Below are 13986 nucleotides of genomic sequence, written 5' to 3' on the forward strand. Positions count from 1 at the left end.
TAACGAGACTGCTGTCTCAAAGCCGGAAAAAAAATATCTCATCCCCAGAATTTCCCGGGTAACTGAAAAATTTTCTCAGAAGTTCCAGAAATTGTGCATTACATCATCTCACGAACCTGGAAAAATATCCCCACCATCCCCGGAATTTTCTAGGTACCGGAAAATTTTTATCGGAAATTCCACAAAATGCACCCAATTTTTGTTTCTCAAACCCGGAAAAATAGCCATTCCCAGAATTTTCCGGGTACTGGGAAAATTTTCTCAGAATTTTTCAGAAGATGTGCCCCTCGGAAAATCATTTCCAAAGCCGGAATTTTACGGAAAAATCCAGCTTTGGGAACGATTTTCTGAGAAAATTTCAATTCTGACTATTGAAGAGTTCCGGGTTTGAGGGATTCCAGCTAACAGAGATAAAACTAACACTGCCTGATCAATCGGAAATGTAAAAGTATCCCATAATGCCACAACAAACTTCACCAGTAAACATCTTAATAGACCCCAGGCTGACCCACGACCCACCAGGGAACACTGACTGAAAACAACAGATTGGATCACAATCATATGGAGGGTTACTTCTAATAACTGGTATATCATTGATAGGTCTTTCCATACATGATATTGGCTCAGTCATACACAACCTTCCTCAGTGAGTTTGGCGACTGGTGCATCGAGAGTGTTACTACAAAGCTAATTTATGACGTTATTGAATAAAGTAAACTGTGCAGCATTATTCCTTGTTGTATTACCATGTCTTAGGGCAAATCATGACCTCTTAATCTTTTAGTATGAGTGATGGTTGTCATGGCCTAGAGGTACTGGAAAATCACCAAAAGACTTGGGTGTATACATAGTCTTTAGTCCTTTGAACTCTTAAGTGAGGTTAGGTTAGATTAGGTTAAGTCACTGTCACCAAGTTATAACAATGACAGAGGAGCAACATACATACTGTGCTTACCGGTACATAGCGACAATTACTCAAGACTTTTCCCTTTACAAGAAACCTTCAAGCTAAATGTCCTCTTCAGTGGAATCCAGGTTAAGGATGAAGGACATTCTAATTGTCATATTATTTGTTGGGAGTTTAAGTCAGAAGTTTTGTGTCCATGGGAACCTGATTATCACTCTGTAGACCAGCTGACTACACATGGTTGCCTTATCCAGTCTAACTTAGCAAATAGGGTATCAGAATCAGTCCCTCTGTTTCACTACCCAGATTAATTGGTGTCTTGTGTCCTCATAGGCATCTACCTCATGAAGTGTGATGTAAACTGCAGTACACAATTTATTTTGTAGATATTAGAATGTTAACTTGCAGCACAATGTTTTTTGCACAGCTGGCAAATATAGGAGGTAAATGAATTACCATATTCTTGAATGTCTGCAGGACCAGCTGCTGTTTTGTGATGACTGTGACCGAGGCTACCACCTCTACTGCTTACGTCCTCCGCTTCAAGAGCCACCCGAGGGCGAGTGGTCCTGTGATCTCTGCCTCCAACAATTCCACTCTAAGTGAGACAAGTGCAGTCTTTAATCTTGTGTGTCATGTGTCTCAGTAGAATTGAGGTCTGTAGTCCCTCACCCATAGTACCACTTAAATGAGACACACATTTCCTTGATCTACACAGCAAGAAGTTTCAAAGTTTATATTATCATCGTTGTTACTAATGATCACTTCAGATTTGTCTCAGTGTAAAAAAAAAGCCTTAAAAATCTCCCTATTGTTTGTATCTACAGTGTCAGTAACAGTGTGGGGGAAGCTGGAAGTTGAAGATAAACTTACGGAAGAATTTATATTTCAGTGAAGATAAGAGAATGTCTGCTTGATACAGCACCCTGATTCATTCTCTTCAGTAAAGGTTACAATTATATAGTATTTGAACGATGTATCCGAGGGGAAGGTTGATCCTGCGGGTCTTCACGTGGATGTGGGTTTGACTATTATCTAAGCTGAAAGTTGCTATTACCAATGATGCCTGTGGCTGTTAGTTAGGATTATATATGTTGCTTCTCATATCACTCTGGCAGTCCAGATTATTGTTTGAAATTCATGATTATAAAATCACTATAGTCATTCTGTAGTTGAATGTAGGAAGAATGTGAGAAGTTATAAATCGTCTTTATCTGAGGAGGTGTGAGACAGAGACAAAGGCTGCCAAATAAAGGGGTACTTTGTGAATGGATTATTTTGAGGAATGTTTTTAAGGCCCCACTCTGCTACACAACACATAATAAGTGTTGTCAGAGTGAACTTTTAGAAATGCTGGGAATTTTTTTAAACCTCTACTTTGAATCTGGTTTAGAAACATTTTTGGAATCTTTCACAGAATCTTGAGTAAATACGGAAGATGACTGACCATGTTTATATAAGAAGCGCATGTTGTTGCTCTTTTGCAGCGTCGCGTCTTCGCTTGTTCATATAGGACTATGAACAGAAGCCAGATCGAAGTGAATTCTTCAGCCTTTATTTTTTGTATGATGTTTCAAAATAATAGGTGTAAGTATTTACAGTACATACTTGGTGTAAGTGTAGTACCCATGAATAAAAAAAATTCTGTCATGCGATATTGACCGATAAAGTTGTGACGATGATGTTTACTTAAAGAAGAGAAATTAGTACAAGTAATTAGTTCTATACAACGTACCCCGTGTATCCAGAAGCGCCGTATTCCTCGTGTGTGGCGAAGAGAACGACCAGGACATAAGAGTGATGTTGCCTCTGCTGGATTTTTTAATATATACAAATGAGTTTAGAAGATGTAGACAATTTAGCAGAAGAAATAAAGTTATTGTATGCGTGATCGGCAGATATTATGAAGATATATCACTTGCTTATAGGTGATGATAGAAAAGAAAGTTAATTTTATTTTAAGGACTAAGTTTACTTCCTTTGTCTAGTTATGTGTACGTGAGAGAAGAGTTTTATAGCAGAGGTTTATTCTTGTTTTAATGATAAAGAGGCTAGCTTTTAAAATCAGGCCAAAGTAACGACTGTAAGTCTCACAACATTGTGTGTTTGTGAAGCAAGTGGTTTTTAAATGAACGTTTACAACTTGTCTAAGATTTTTTATGAATTCTTCTTTTTTATAATGCCAATGAATAATGATAAAGACAATGTTGAAAAAAGTCTTGAATAAACTCTACTGCCTGCTTGAGGTTCAACGTTTATGCTGCCCACCATTATCTTGCTAAGCTTTTACTGTAGTGTTTTGTTATGGTGTTTGTGGATATGTTTCACCTTTACACCACAGACACAGTGTAAACGCCCTCACCGCACTCTCTCAGTCTCTCTGCTTAAGCTATTTTATTTGTATTACTTAATCCATATCTGTACTGTATCACACAATGCAAATAGCCTGGCCTCCACCATCCCCTACACCACCATCTCCTACACCATCACCAACACCACCATTAACACCATCGACTTCTGTATTTGAACAGACATTAAATATTTAGGAAATATGTTTTTTTAAGGAATTAGTTTTCTGTGATGAGATACAAGAACTTAATAATGTGTTGAAGTCTGGTTTCTGTGTAAGACGATTCTCAAAGTAAGTTTGCAGAGATATGAGAATTTTTGTCATTCATAAATTTTATTACCGGACATACTAGATAATTTCATTTTAAATTTTGTGAGGATCTTCAAAAAATGCCTTAAATTGGTGCCACACAGGATGGTTGATATGAAGTAATATACCGTACATATGTGGTTATTATCATCCATAACTGATCAAAAACTTTAGTTAACCCCTTGTGTATGGGATCCCTCTGTGCTGAATAAAGTCGTCTGGCATTACCCAAATAATATATTAATAGTGACATTCCTGTAGTGAAGGGTTATCAGCATGTACGTATAGGGATCACGGGCACCTACAGTAATTTATTTTGCACATTGTCTATTATCAATGTTTTACTCTGACCAACTCTTTGAATGATCTCCCTAACAAGACATCTACTGTGAACACGTTGTCTTAGAAACCCTTGTGTAGGCTCTCTATATAAGGACACAAATGCTCCAAACAGCTACACTTGCCTTGGGAATTTTAGCCTGAGAAATGTTTTTTAAAGCAGAGTACAGTATGTATATTGCTCAATTGGTGTTCAGTCATACCATCCACCCAGCGATAATATTCACTTTTCTGTGCAAGTTCACCTCATTTGCCACACCATAATCTATTCACCAGTTGTTGCTTAATACTTGGGAATTCTTTCAAGCCTCAACACATTCTTAACCAATTGTGTGCAGGATTCCCTCTATGCTGAATAAAATCTTCTGTCATTAACCAAATAAGGTATTAAAAGTGGCTTCACTATAGTGAAGGGTTAGGTGTGAAACATACACAATTTCAGTCACAAAAATAACTTTCATGTCAATGCTGATGTAACTCTTGTTTAAACCATAACAACAAGTTTCGTTACTATCCAAGACGCCTTCAGGAAGCTGTTGATCACAAGGTTCACTTCTCATTGCCAAGATTCACAAACCTGACAAGAGGCCGAAACTATGAACTCAGTCCAGATATCACATACAAAAACTGTACATTAGATTTCATTTTGACATGTTATTCCATTCTTACATTATTAAGAGAAAATGTTTTTATCATTGTTGACATTTTTAAGTTAAACAACATATATAACCAGCAGATGCTGATGAAAATTGTAGTTTATTGACTTCAGGTAAGAAATACACACACATGGATGAATAGGCTTTGTTACCACTATAAGTTAATCCATTTTTATGGCATGGTCATGAAAATCCCTATAAAATGTATATATTGGTAAAAGAGAATTAGCATTATTACAGACCGTAAACATAGCCAGCATGAGATACAGGCTCAGATGTTCACTCCAACACTCCTGCAGCCAACACACACTACTGTATTTTGGGTTGTGAAGGTTTCCGTGGGGCCAGAGGCAGTCTTGGCTGGAGGATTTTTTGCTGACATCTTATAGAATATTGATCACTCATTTCTTCCCCTCCATCATAAAAATGGGATTTCATGCTTTAATTCTTCATATTTAGAATAAATAGAATGTGCCAAGTAAAATTTACCAATTGCAGTTGGGTTGTGTTAAGAAGACATTACAGTATTATGAACTTCTATTTCATTGTGTCATCTCCTTCTGGCCTGAAATGTAAAGTTGACGCCTCGGCAAACTTTATTAAGAATTACGAGAAGAGCAATATGTTAGTGGCCAGTACTGTACAGGTATACATTGTGCACATACACAAGGACATACAGTACTGTTTAGAAAGTCATTTTATAACATGCAGTGGATCAAATGAACCATCTACTTTTGCCAGCCAACAACCTTGTGAGTTCAACTTCAGGCTTTCCAAGGACCCTTCACTTGTGTGCCTGGGTTATTGACCTGTTCCACTGTTGCTTCTCAGCTGTTTGGACGTCTCGCATATGGCTCGTTTTAACAGCTCGGTAGGTGTTTTATTTATTCACTTAAACAATAAATTTGAAAACTAGCCTGGTTGCCAATCATTCCTATATATTAGTTTACACTTTACTGGATTATTTACTGTTGCTCGATCGTCCATTTAGTAGTTGAAAGTGGGACAAGTTATCAGGCTCCTGAACCTCTTAATTTCATGTATTGTTTAGCTGAATACAGTACACATAAAATACTTTTTATCTGTGGGCTATACTGTGCCCCTTTATACCCAGTCATAGAGCATATTGGAACCTTATGAGAGTAACAATTAGTTAACTGTGATCTGGTTGTTCATCGGGTCAGTTCATGGGTCAACCTTGTTCAATAAACCTGAGTCACCCATCAACCAATTCCTGTTTATTTCCGCTGTTGACTGTACTTCCATTATGTCATTTATTTTGTAATTTTCTTGTGCTATAAAACTATTAAGGAATTTTCTTCTACTGTTTGATATCTTGCAGTGTGGTGTATTGTTTCCTGGAGTTGAGTTCAAGACGAAGCTTATGGGATTCCTGTCTGTGAATTAGGGTTCTGCTTTCTTTACCATGCACAGTACTGTATTGTTTGTCTAGTCATGAGGAGTATTATTTATGTGTTGCTTTGATTAGTTGTGTAGAAATTAAGTTCACAATCCATTAATTGGTGAGTTTTGTCAGATGTTCTTGACAAATTCATTCATTATGTATGGAAAATTTTAATCTGTGTCATTTTTATTTGTTGACTTTCCTGTAGGATAGGAATGTACTTTAGCCTCTTGATTACATTTTTCTTGAGGATAGACAGGTACAGTACAGTACAGTACATTAAATGATTACCCAGGCTGGACCAGGGGACAGATTCTACTTTTCATGGGATAGTGTTACTTAGGCTATCATCCCAGCCTGCCAGCAGGATTCTGGTTGAATCCTGAGTTAGATTTTGTACGTTGTTTTTAAGACTACCCTGACAGATCATCATGAAAAGAGGAAGAGATACTCTCCGATGATGTTGGTCATAATGAAAACTGGCTCATGATGTTGGAATACTGTATTGGTGTAAAGTTAAGACTGGTTCTATTGTTACTGTCTCGAGAAGTCATCATTTGCTTGTGTGGCACCGTCCCTGATCATCATGGAAATCACTGTTCATGTAAGGATAGAACATCATTTTGTTGTTTTATAGTGAATTACATATAGTACAGTACTTGAAAGGAACTGGACCTCAGAGCATGAAGGGTAGTCGTGTCATCCTGTTGTGCATTAGCAGTTTTTCTTTTGTTAGAGATTCTTTGTTTAGTCTTGTACAGTATGACTCGGGATCCCATTGTATTGATCAGAGAACTCCGATCTCTCCCAAAGTTTATTCCTGCTTCTAGGGGCTATTGGTTGAATTGGGGGGAAATTCTATTACAAGATTTCTAGTTTGCTGGATTTCTAGAGTAGCTCAGTCATACAGATGGAAGGTTCTTGGTAACCCAGTAGTTAAACTCACAAGTTGGTTGAGTCGAGTACACGAGTTGCTTGATCCATTTCTAGAGTATTATAATTTATTGATTGATTGTAGTAATAACATCCCTTTTTATGCAACATCTTAGGTCATATGCTACCAATGGTATTATAAATTGGATTTCAAGATCAATCACTCATTTAGGTGTTTAGAGAAATAATGAGCACTGTACTAATTTACATACTGTATTTGTTCTGTTCTAATGTATATTTTTAATAAGTGTTCATTTCATAATACATTTAGAGATATACTCTTTATTGATTTATTGAATTATTTTATTTTTTATTATTATTATTATTTTTTTAATAGTTTGGTTAGTTTTGGTTTCACATCACATCTGAAATGAGCCGCCATGAACACAGCCTCCATTTATAACACTGTGTCTATGGGAAAATTGCTCTCACTTTACAAATTGTTATATTATGAACCATTATAATAAGGACCACCTGTACTCTTTCCTTTGATATTGGAATCCAGGTGTGGTGGCGACAGTGATGGGAGAAATTTGTGATTAATGATATAACTCGCTGTCGTACATCTTAACTACAGTACCTAGCATCTGTTATCTCATCACAAGAGAATAAAAGGCTTACATTAATAAGTATACAGTATACATGTTCAATCTAACCGTGCATAGTAAAGTTATCACGTGACCACATTACATTAGATTCCACTTGTTGAAGATTCAGAATCTTTTAACCGAGTGGAATGTTTAGATGTGAATTCTCATAAGTGGTGTGAGAGAAGCAACTTGGTCTGACTAAGAACAGTAGGTGCAGTATAATGTAAGGAAAAGGACAGTGATGATAATTATTCTTGGTAGGAGGAGGATATATTGTTTTCCTTTTTTAATCTTTGCTTGTGATATTTGTGGTTTTTTTTTATCTATTAAGCGATTAGTGTGTTTTGTTATTACGTTTACAAGCAGACTTTGTTCGAGGATGATTTTTATTTCATATTTGATATTGATTTATGTTATGTACAGTACACAGACATTCGTGGTAGTGCTATTGTACCATATACGGTATCTGTGTGTAGTGTATTTTGTTGAATTGTGAGCATACAGCAGGACACAGACACTCTGCCAGACAGGATGGAGTACTGTACTGTATTGCCATTTTAACTCTTGTACCTTTATACTGTTTTTAAGTTTATAGTCAGTATGTATGTCACTTAATGGATAGATGCTATTGGAAACATTTCTATATTATTAGTCTTATTCCATGTCCAAAACTTTATATATTTTTAGTGGTAAATCTTGTTAGCAGTACGAATGTTATGTTAAAGCTTCCACAGCTGTTATGGAATCCTTGTATTTTACAGTACTCTTCGGAGGAACAATTATTGCAGTTAATGTGTTGGAGACCTTTTAGAATACAGTAATGTAATTAAAACACGTTGGCATCTAACAGGTACATGGGGTTAACGGTACTTGTGTCTTACCTGTTTCGTGCTATTAATTCCACGTATCTGTTTATTTTATTCATCTTGGTGCATCGATTAGTGTAACTTGGTGAAATTTATGTGTACTTACTGTGATTGATTGATTTTTCCTCTGATAATCAATCTTACACACTTGCTTCATCATCTCCATTTCCAGGAGTTGTTTGTATACATCAGTAATTTATGTGTTTTATGACTTATTACCACAGCACTCCAAGTCATTATTTTACTGTACATTACAACACACTTAACAAGATTTTGGTGGGCAGATAAATAAAAGAGATAAGTAAAAGAAAACAAAAGCTATGTTCTGCAATAATAGATTTAGAGATTGGTGGAGAGAACACGGATAGTAAGTTGTAAGGCATTGTTGTGTTTCTCAGCTCAGTGACGTCACCAGAATATACTGTATTAATTAGTTATGTCTTGTGTAATATGTTTATATTTGTTAAAACAGTACAGTCAACCGCAGAGTCCTGTCGCTTCTCTTCCTGAAACACGAACCCCCCCTCTGAGATTCAGACTTGCAAATCCGAAGCATTAATGGACAGAATAATGCTTCGGGTTCATGAGTCTGAATATCGGGGTTTGTGGTTCAACAAGAGGGGCGACAGGACTATTGTGGGTGGTTGTACCTTTGCCACTTTCAATGACCGTGAGCTCAAGAGGAAAGTGCAATAAGTCAAGTTTTCTGTGGTGGACTAATAGGTGTTATTGGGAGTCCACGTAAGTAAGTTTGATTGTGATCCTTTTAGACTATTTTAGAAGGGTCCAATAGTGTCTTTGATTCTTACTTGTGACCGTGTGGACTATTTGATTGTCTAGATTAAGGAATATCCCTGGAAGGTATCGGATATTGTAGACCTTAGATTGATTTTTTGGCATTCATCATCGATATAATGGACGACAATTACAGAGCTTAGTTGACAGTGGTGGTATCTCTCACAGTTGATCCGTGTTTCTAACCTTGGTACTGTATCTGGTGTATGGTAATGATGTTCCGGTCATAGACATATGGTTAACGCTCTCCTCTCAAGGCTTCAGGAACCCAAGCATTGGTGTGGCTGGGATCAATGTACCACTATTGGAACACTTTATACACCACCCCCCTTGAGCTAAGCCACAACCTGTCGTCTCACCACATAGACGCTGAAGTGTGTTGTCTCTTTTTTTTAGCAAATGTGAATACTTTCCAACCTTTAATTATTGTATTGTAGTTCATGCCCAAGTTTGATCTTCAGGAACCAAAGCCCCTATATTACATAACAGATAAACTCTGATAAAGTAATTTGGTAAAAATGTAAATAATTTCTTACAGAACCTCAAAAATTTGCTTGGGATTACTGTATGCTGTAATGTATACAGTATTGTGTTTGTGTGTCTTGATGTGCAGGTATCAGGTGTACTTATGAGACTACAGTACTGTCTAAGGTAATCAAATTTTAAATTCTTACTTCAAGTGAAATTAGTAATGTGCAAAGAAAGAACTTAAAAGCAGAAAATCTTATTATTAAAACCATGACATATTTTATTGAGAATGTTTGGTTTATTTTGAATAGTTCATGCATTGGTGTTCTATAAGCTGAAACCTCACTTCAACAAAGCTCTCCCAGTTGTAGAGTCAGAAAATGGGAAATGTACAGTAAGAGTGTTGTGTTACACAGTAAAGCCAAACAAATGTAGCATGAACAGACACTCAGTGGTACTTTAAATTACTTGTATAAATAGTTTTGACCAGTTACACAGTGTTAGTTATATTTTAACAACATTGGTGCTGATGATAAGAAAAAAAATCATAATTGCTTAATCTGTCACTTTTATGAAGAATGTAAAAAGTCATACAGTAGCTACAATTTCTGAGCCTTCATAGACTGTGATGAACATAAAAATGTTTTAGAGTGCAGTGTCTCTTTACATGTGTTGTCTTATGTGCTCACAGCATGTCCAATCTGGGTCAGTTTCATAGCATTAGAAATTATGGAAATTTAATCAAGGACTTTAGATTACCAATTTTTACGTTGAATTTACCTATCACATTAGTCACCAATAGTATTTGACTTGTTTATAGACCTTCAATGATTCTGGACAGCACTGTGAGGCCAGCATTTCCATCGATTGACAATTCAAATGCCAAAAGTCCCACCTTGTGACTGACATTGTAAAATGCATTTCTGGCTATACAGTTGCTCAATTCAGACTCGGTAATGAAATCAAACCTTAATTTGTTCTTCTTTTTATATCACTTAGCACCATTACAGTATATCCCCAGCTATATATACAGTAGCTAACACAACTATCTGTGCAGGTGGGGGTCGATATGCTCCAAAATTTTACATGTGACTAGTGACAGCCCTCATACACCAAAATTTATCGTCCATGGTCTCGTATTGTTTCCCACAAAGTATGCAGAAATAGTTGTTTTAGCTACTGTACTTCATGATGTGATAATTTAATTTAAACAGAAAGTATAGTCGGGAGATGGAGATGTCTTGCCGTCATGAAAGATTGTCATCACACAATTGCTTACACCAGAATTATTACCTTCAGCCAGAAAGTTAAGTTCTTGACGTCGGTGTTTGTTTATAATCAGGTGTGGGAGGCGGAGGTGTCCATACGTTGTTAGAAAAGTAGCATGAACTGCATTGCTAAAGCGTTTATTTTTTGATGACATGAACTAATCAAACCTAACAAACCTAGAATAGTGTTGGCTAGGATAGGTTAGGGTTAGTTAGTTTTCGTTATTTCCTTTCTATAAATTAGTAATCAAAAGGTCTTTGCGGTCCTGTTCATAATATTTTTCTAGCACTGTACATTTGCATCAGTGTGTTGTCAGTACAGTGTCCAAATGCACAGCTCACCAGACTTAAAGGCCACAACACTTCAGAGAACCTTCGGGACTGCCATAGGTATTGGGTTTTGAATAAATAACAAAAATGGCTAATGCTTAATGCTTGACTCTATACTGTATCTGTTTTGAAGTATATTTCTCCAACTGATGAAATCATAGAAACCAAACCAAAAATTAGCTTCAATTACTATGACTTGGTGAAGCTGACAAGTGTCACATTTATCAAAAATTTGACTATAGTAATTTGTAATGCAGCCTTTGTACTCTTACACTTATATGGTAATAATTTGTAGCAAGTTTTAAGAAAAAAATATTGTACTTTCTCTTTGTAACAGATGGAAGAAAGTTGAGCAGCTTTGTTGATTGATCTATATGACATGTTGAGTTGCCACCTTTTGAGTGCCTCTACCTACCACAAAGATTGTAAACAAATTGCAACGTAGTTTTGTAAACACTGCACCTAATACAGTATATAGTGAATAATGTGCAGTTTATGTTAGTAAATCACTGATAACAGTTTATAGCAACTTCTTTTTTACATTTGCAATACTGTACTTAGATCCAGTTTCAATTAGGGAACTAAGATAGAAAGTACAGTATAATATTTTTCTCATATGTTCTGTACTTTTGCATTAATTGCCATTTTAATGTTCACATTATGTTCCAGATTGACTATTGCTGTCAAATAAGATATTACATAAAGGAGCTGCATGACCACAACTGGCATTCATTTAGCTGCCTATGGAGTGAGAAAGATATTTGGCAACTTTTAATTGATGTAATGAAACGAGTCAGGTGAATTATGTTTCATTCCAGAGTGATATAAAAGTTTGGGGTATTAATATCTCGTGATTCAGGCCAGTTATATGAAGAACAGGATTGTGGTTAGTAACTTGTGATTTCCAAATTGTGAATCCCTAAGTAAAGGATTCCTTTGGATGTGTTTTTGTAAACTTGAACGATATGCTCGGTTTCTTATCAATCCTGTATTGTTAGCACTAGTGTGCATTTGATTCCATATAGTGGAACTGTAAGTGATACTCATAAGCATCTTTTCTGTAGTTATGGCACTGACACAGTGTAGGTACAAAATTCTTTTCTCACATTATTGCTCATTGTTTATAAGACGTAATCTTGTACACGTTCACGTGAGATGTTTATGACTAAAACAGCTGTTATATATTTGAAGGTATCGCACTATGATTTCCATTATTGAAAGTAGTATTTAAATGGAAATCTTAGGTATACCAACAGCTTATGAGTAAGATTTATGTATTTTAGATATAAAATATTATGTTATGAATGTTTGATAATGGATAAACTGCTTGGCTTGTAGGATGAATTTATGAAGTCCTTCTCACTCCACAGTATGTTGACTAAGGGCAAATATCTGCTCTACTATGTGAGTACAGTAATAGTTGTGTTCACAACAAGTCATGTGTGTATAGTAATGATGAACTGTGCACATGTACATTGTGACCTGAAACATAGCATAATGTGTCTGAAAGTGTTATTATTTATATGTTGTGTAGTATTTGTGCATAGCCAAAAAGATATGTTTGTTTACCAAATGAACCAACAAACAAGTCTTTCTATCTTGGTTTTCAAGAACTGCTGCTTCATCTACATTTGTAATATGAAAGAGACAGACAGTGTGCTTTGTGATGCTGAAGCTCATTATGTTGTAAGACTGATTGAGGGATGCTAGGCAGGGGTTTAATGAATGTGTTTTATGTTCATAACCAATGCCTAATTTTATAAAGACAACTTAGCTATACATCTTTTATTCTTTAGTCGTCGTAATGACTCGTGTTATTAGTCATATTTTAACGTAACTGCCAACGAGTACAGTACAGTACAGAACCAGATTGAAGTTTTACATAAATTTTCCTTTCCTTGAAGGCTTTATATAGTGCAATGATTATTTGTGTTCCACATTTTATTCAATAGCTTTGTTATCATTATTATGACTACCCAAAAAATACAATATGCCAAAAAAAAAAATAAACATGTTTTTTGTCATGATATTTGGTTCCATGTTCAGTAGTTGTTAAAACTATGTAGTGTATGTAGATTATATTTGCTTTAAATTATCATTTGGTAATTTACAACAAAGTAGAATATACTATACCAAATATGCCAATAGCCATAAGTGTACATACTTCAGCTCACCTAAATAAAACTTTAATTGTGAAATCGACTTGTTCACACATGATATACTGTAGATGATTATACAATTTTGAGGCCATCAAACAAGATCTTGTAAGACTCCAACATTTGAAATGACTAAGATCTGTGATTAAACAGACCAGAATACAGTGCATATCTTAATTACTTATATATTTATCCATTATACTGAGGTGTACAGTACCCAGTGTTTTGGGGAAACTGTGAGTGTCACATAATTTTGATTATAAGAAACAAACACATTACCATACATAAAATATGGTATAAATCTTACAGCAGTAATACAGTGACGCCTCTATTTAAGAGTACTGTACTGTATATGGAGAGGAAAGTCCATTATATCGAGGGTCTATTAGATGTAAAACCCCCATTTCGTGGATTATATAGAGAGAAGTCCATTATATGGAGGTTTCACTACTAAAATGCTCGTCATATAAAGAACATAATTGGCCGGCTACCACATAGCAGAGTTAATACAGGTACAGTCAGCCAAAGATCCAGCGACCCCATCCTGGGTCTTGTACTGGCAATACTTGGTAGAGTAAGGATGTATTTAAAGGTGATTGTGATTGGTTGACCTA

General features: G+C 35.8%; 1 protein-coding gene across 6 annotated transcripts in view; it reads left to right on the forward strand.

Annotated features, from left to right (window-relative positions):
* The window catches only part of LOC121855616 (zinc finger protein ubi-d4 B-like), a 46447-nt gene extending 33033 nt beyond the window's left edge, over positions 1-13414 (forward strand). For 5 of the 6 annotated variants that reach the window (XM_042350673.1, XM_042350677.1, XM_042350674.1 and 2 more), the window contains one exon: positions 1385-13414. In XM_042350673.1, coding sequence (XP_042206607.1) covers positions 1385-1513 — 129 coding nt within the window. In that variant the 3' untranslated portion in view covers positions 1514-13414. The remainder of the gene's footprint in view (positions 1-1384) is intronic. The other variant, XM_042350676.1, reaches the window with a different exon arrangement.
* Positions 13415-13986: the final 572 nt, after the last annotated feature.

Source organism: Homarus americanus, unplaced genomic scaffold (genome assembly GCF_018991925.1).
Source record: "Homarus americanus isolate GMGI-L3 unplaced genomic scaffold, GMGI_Hamer_2.0 scaffold48090, whole genome shotgun sequence".
Classification (NCBI taxonomy): Eukaryota; Metazoa; Arthropoda; class Malacostraca; order Decapoda; family Nephropidae; genus Homarus; species Homarus americanus.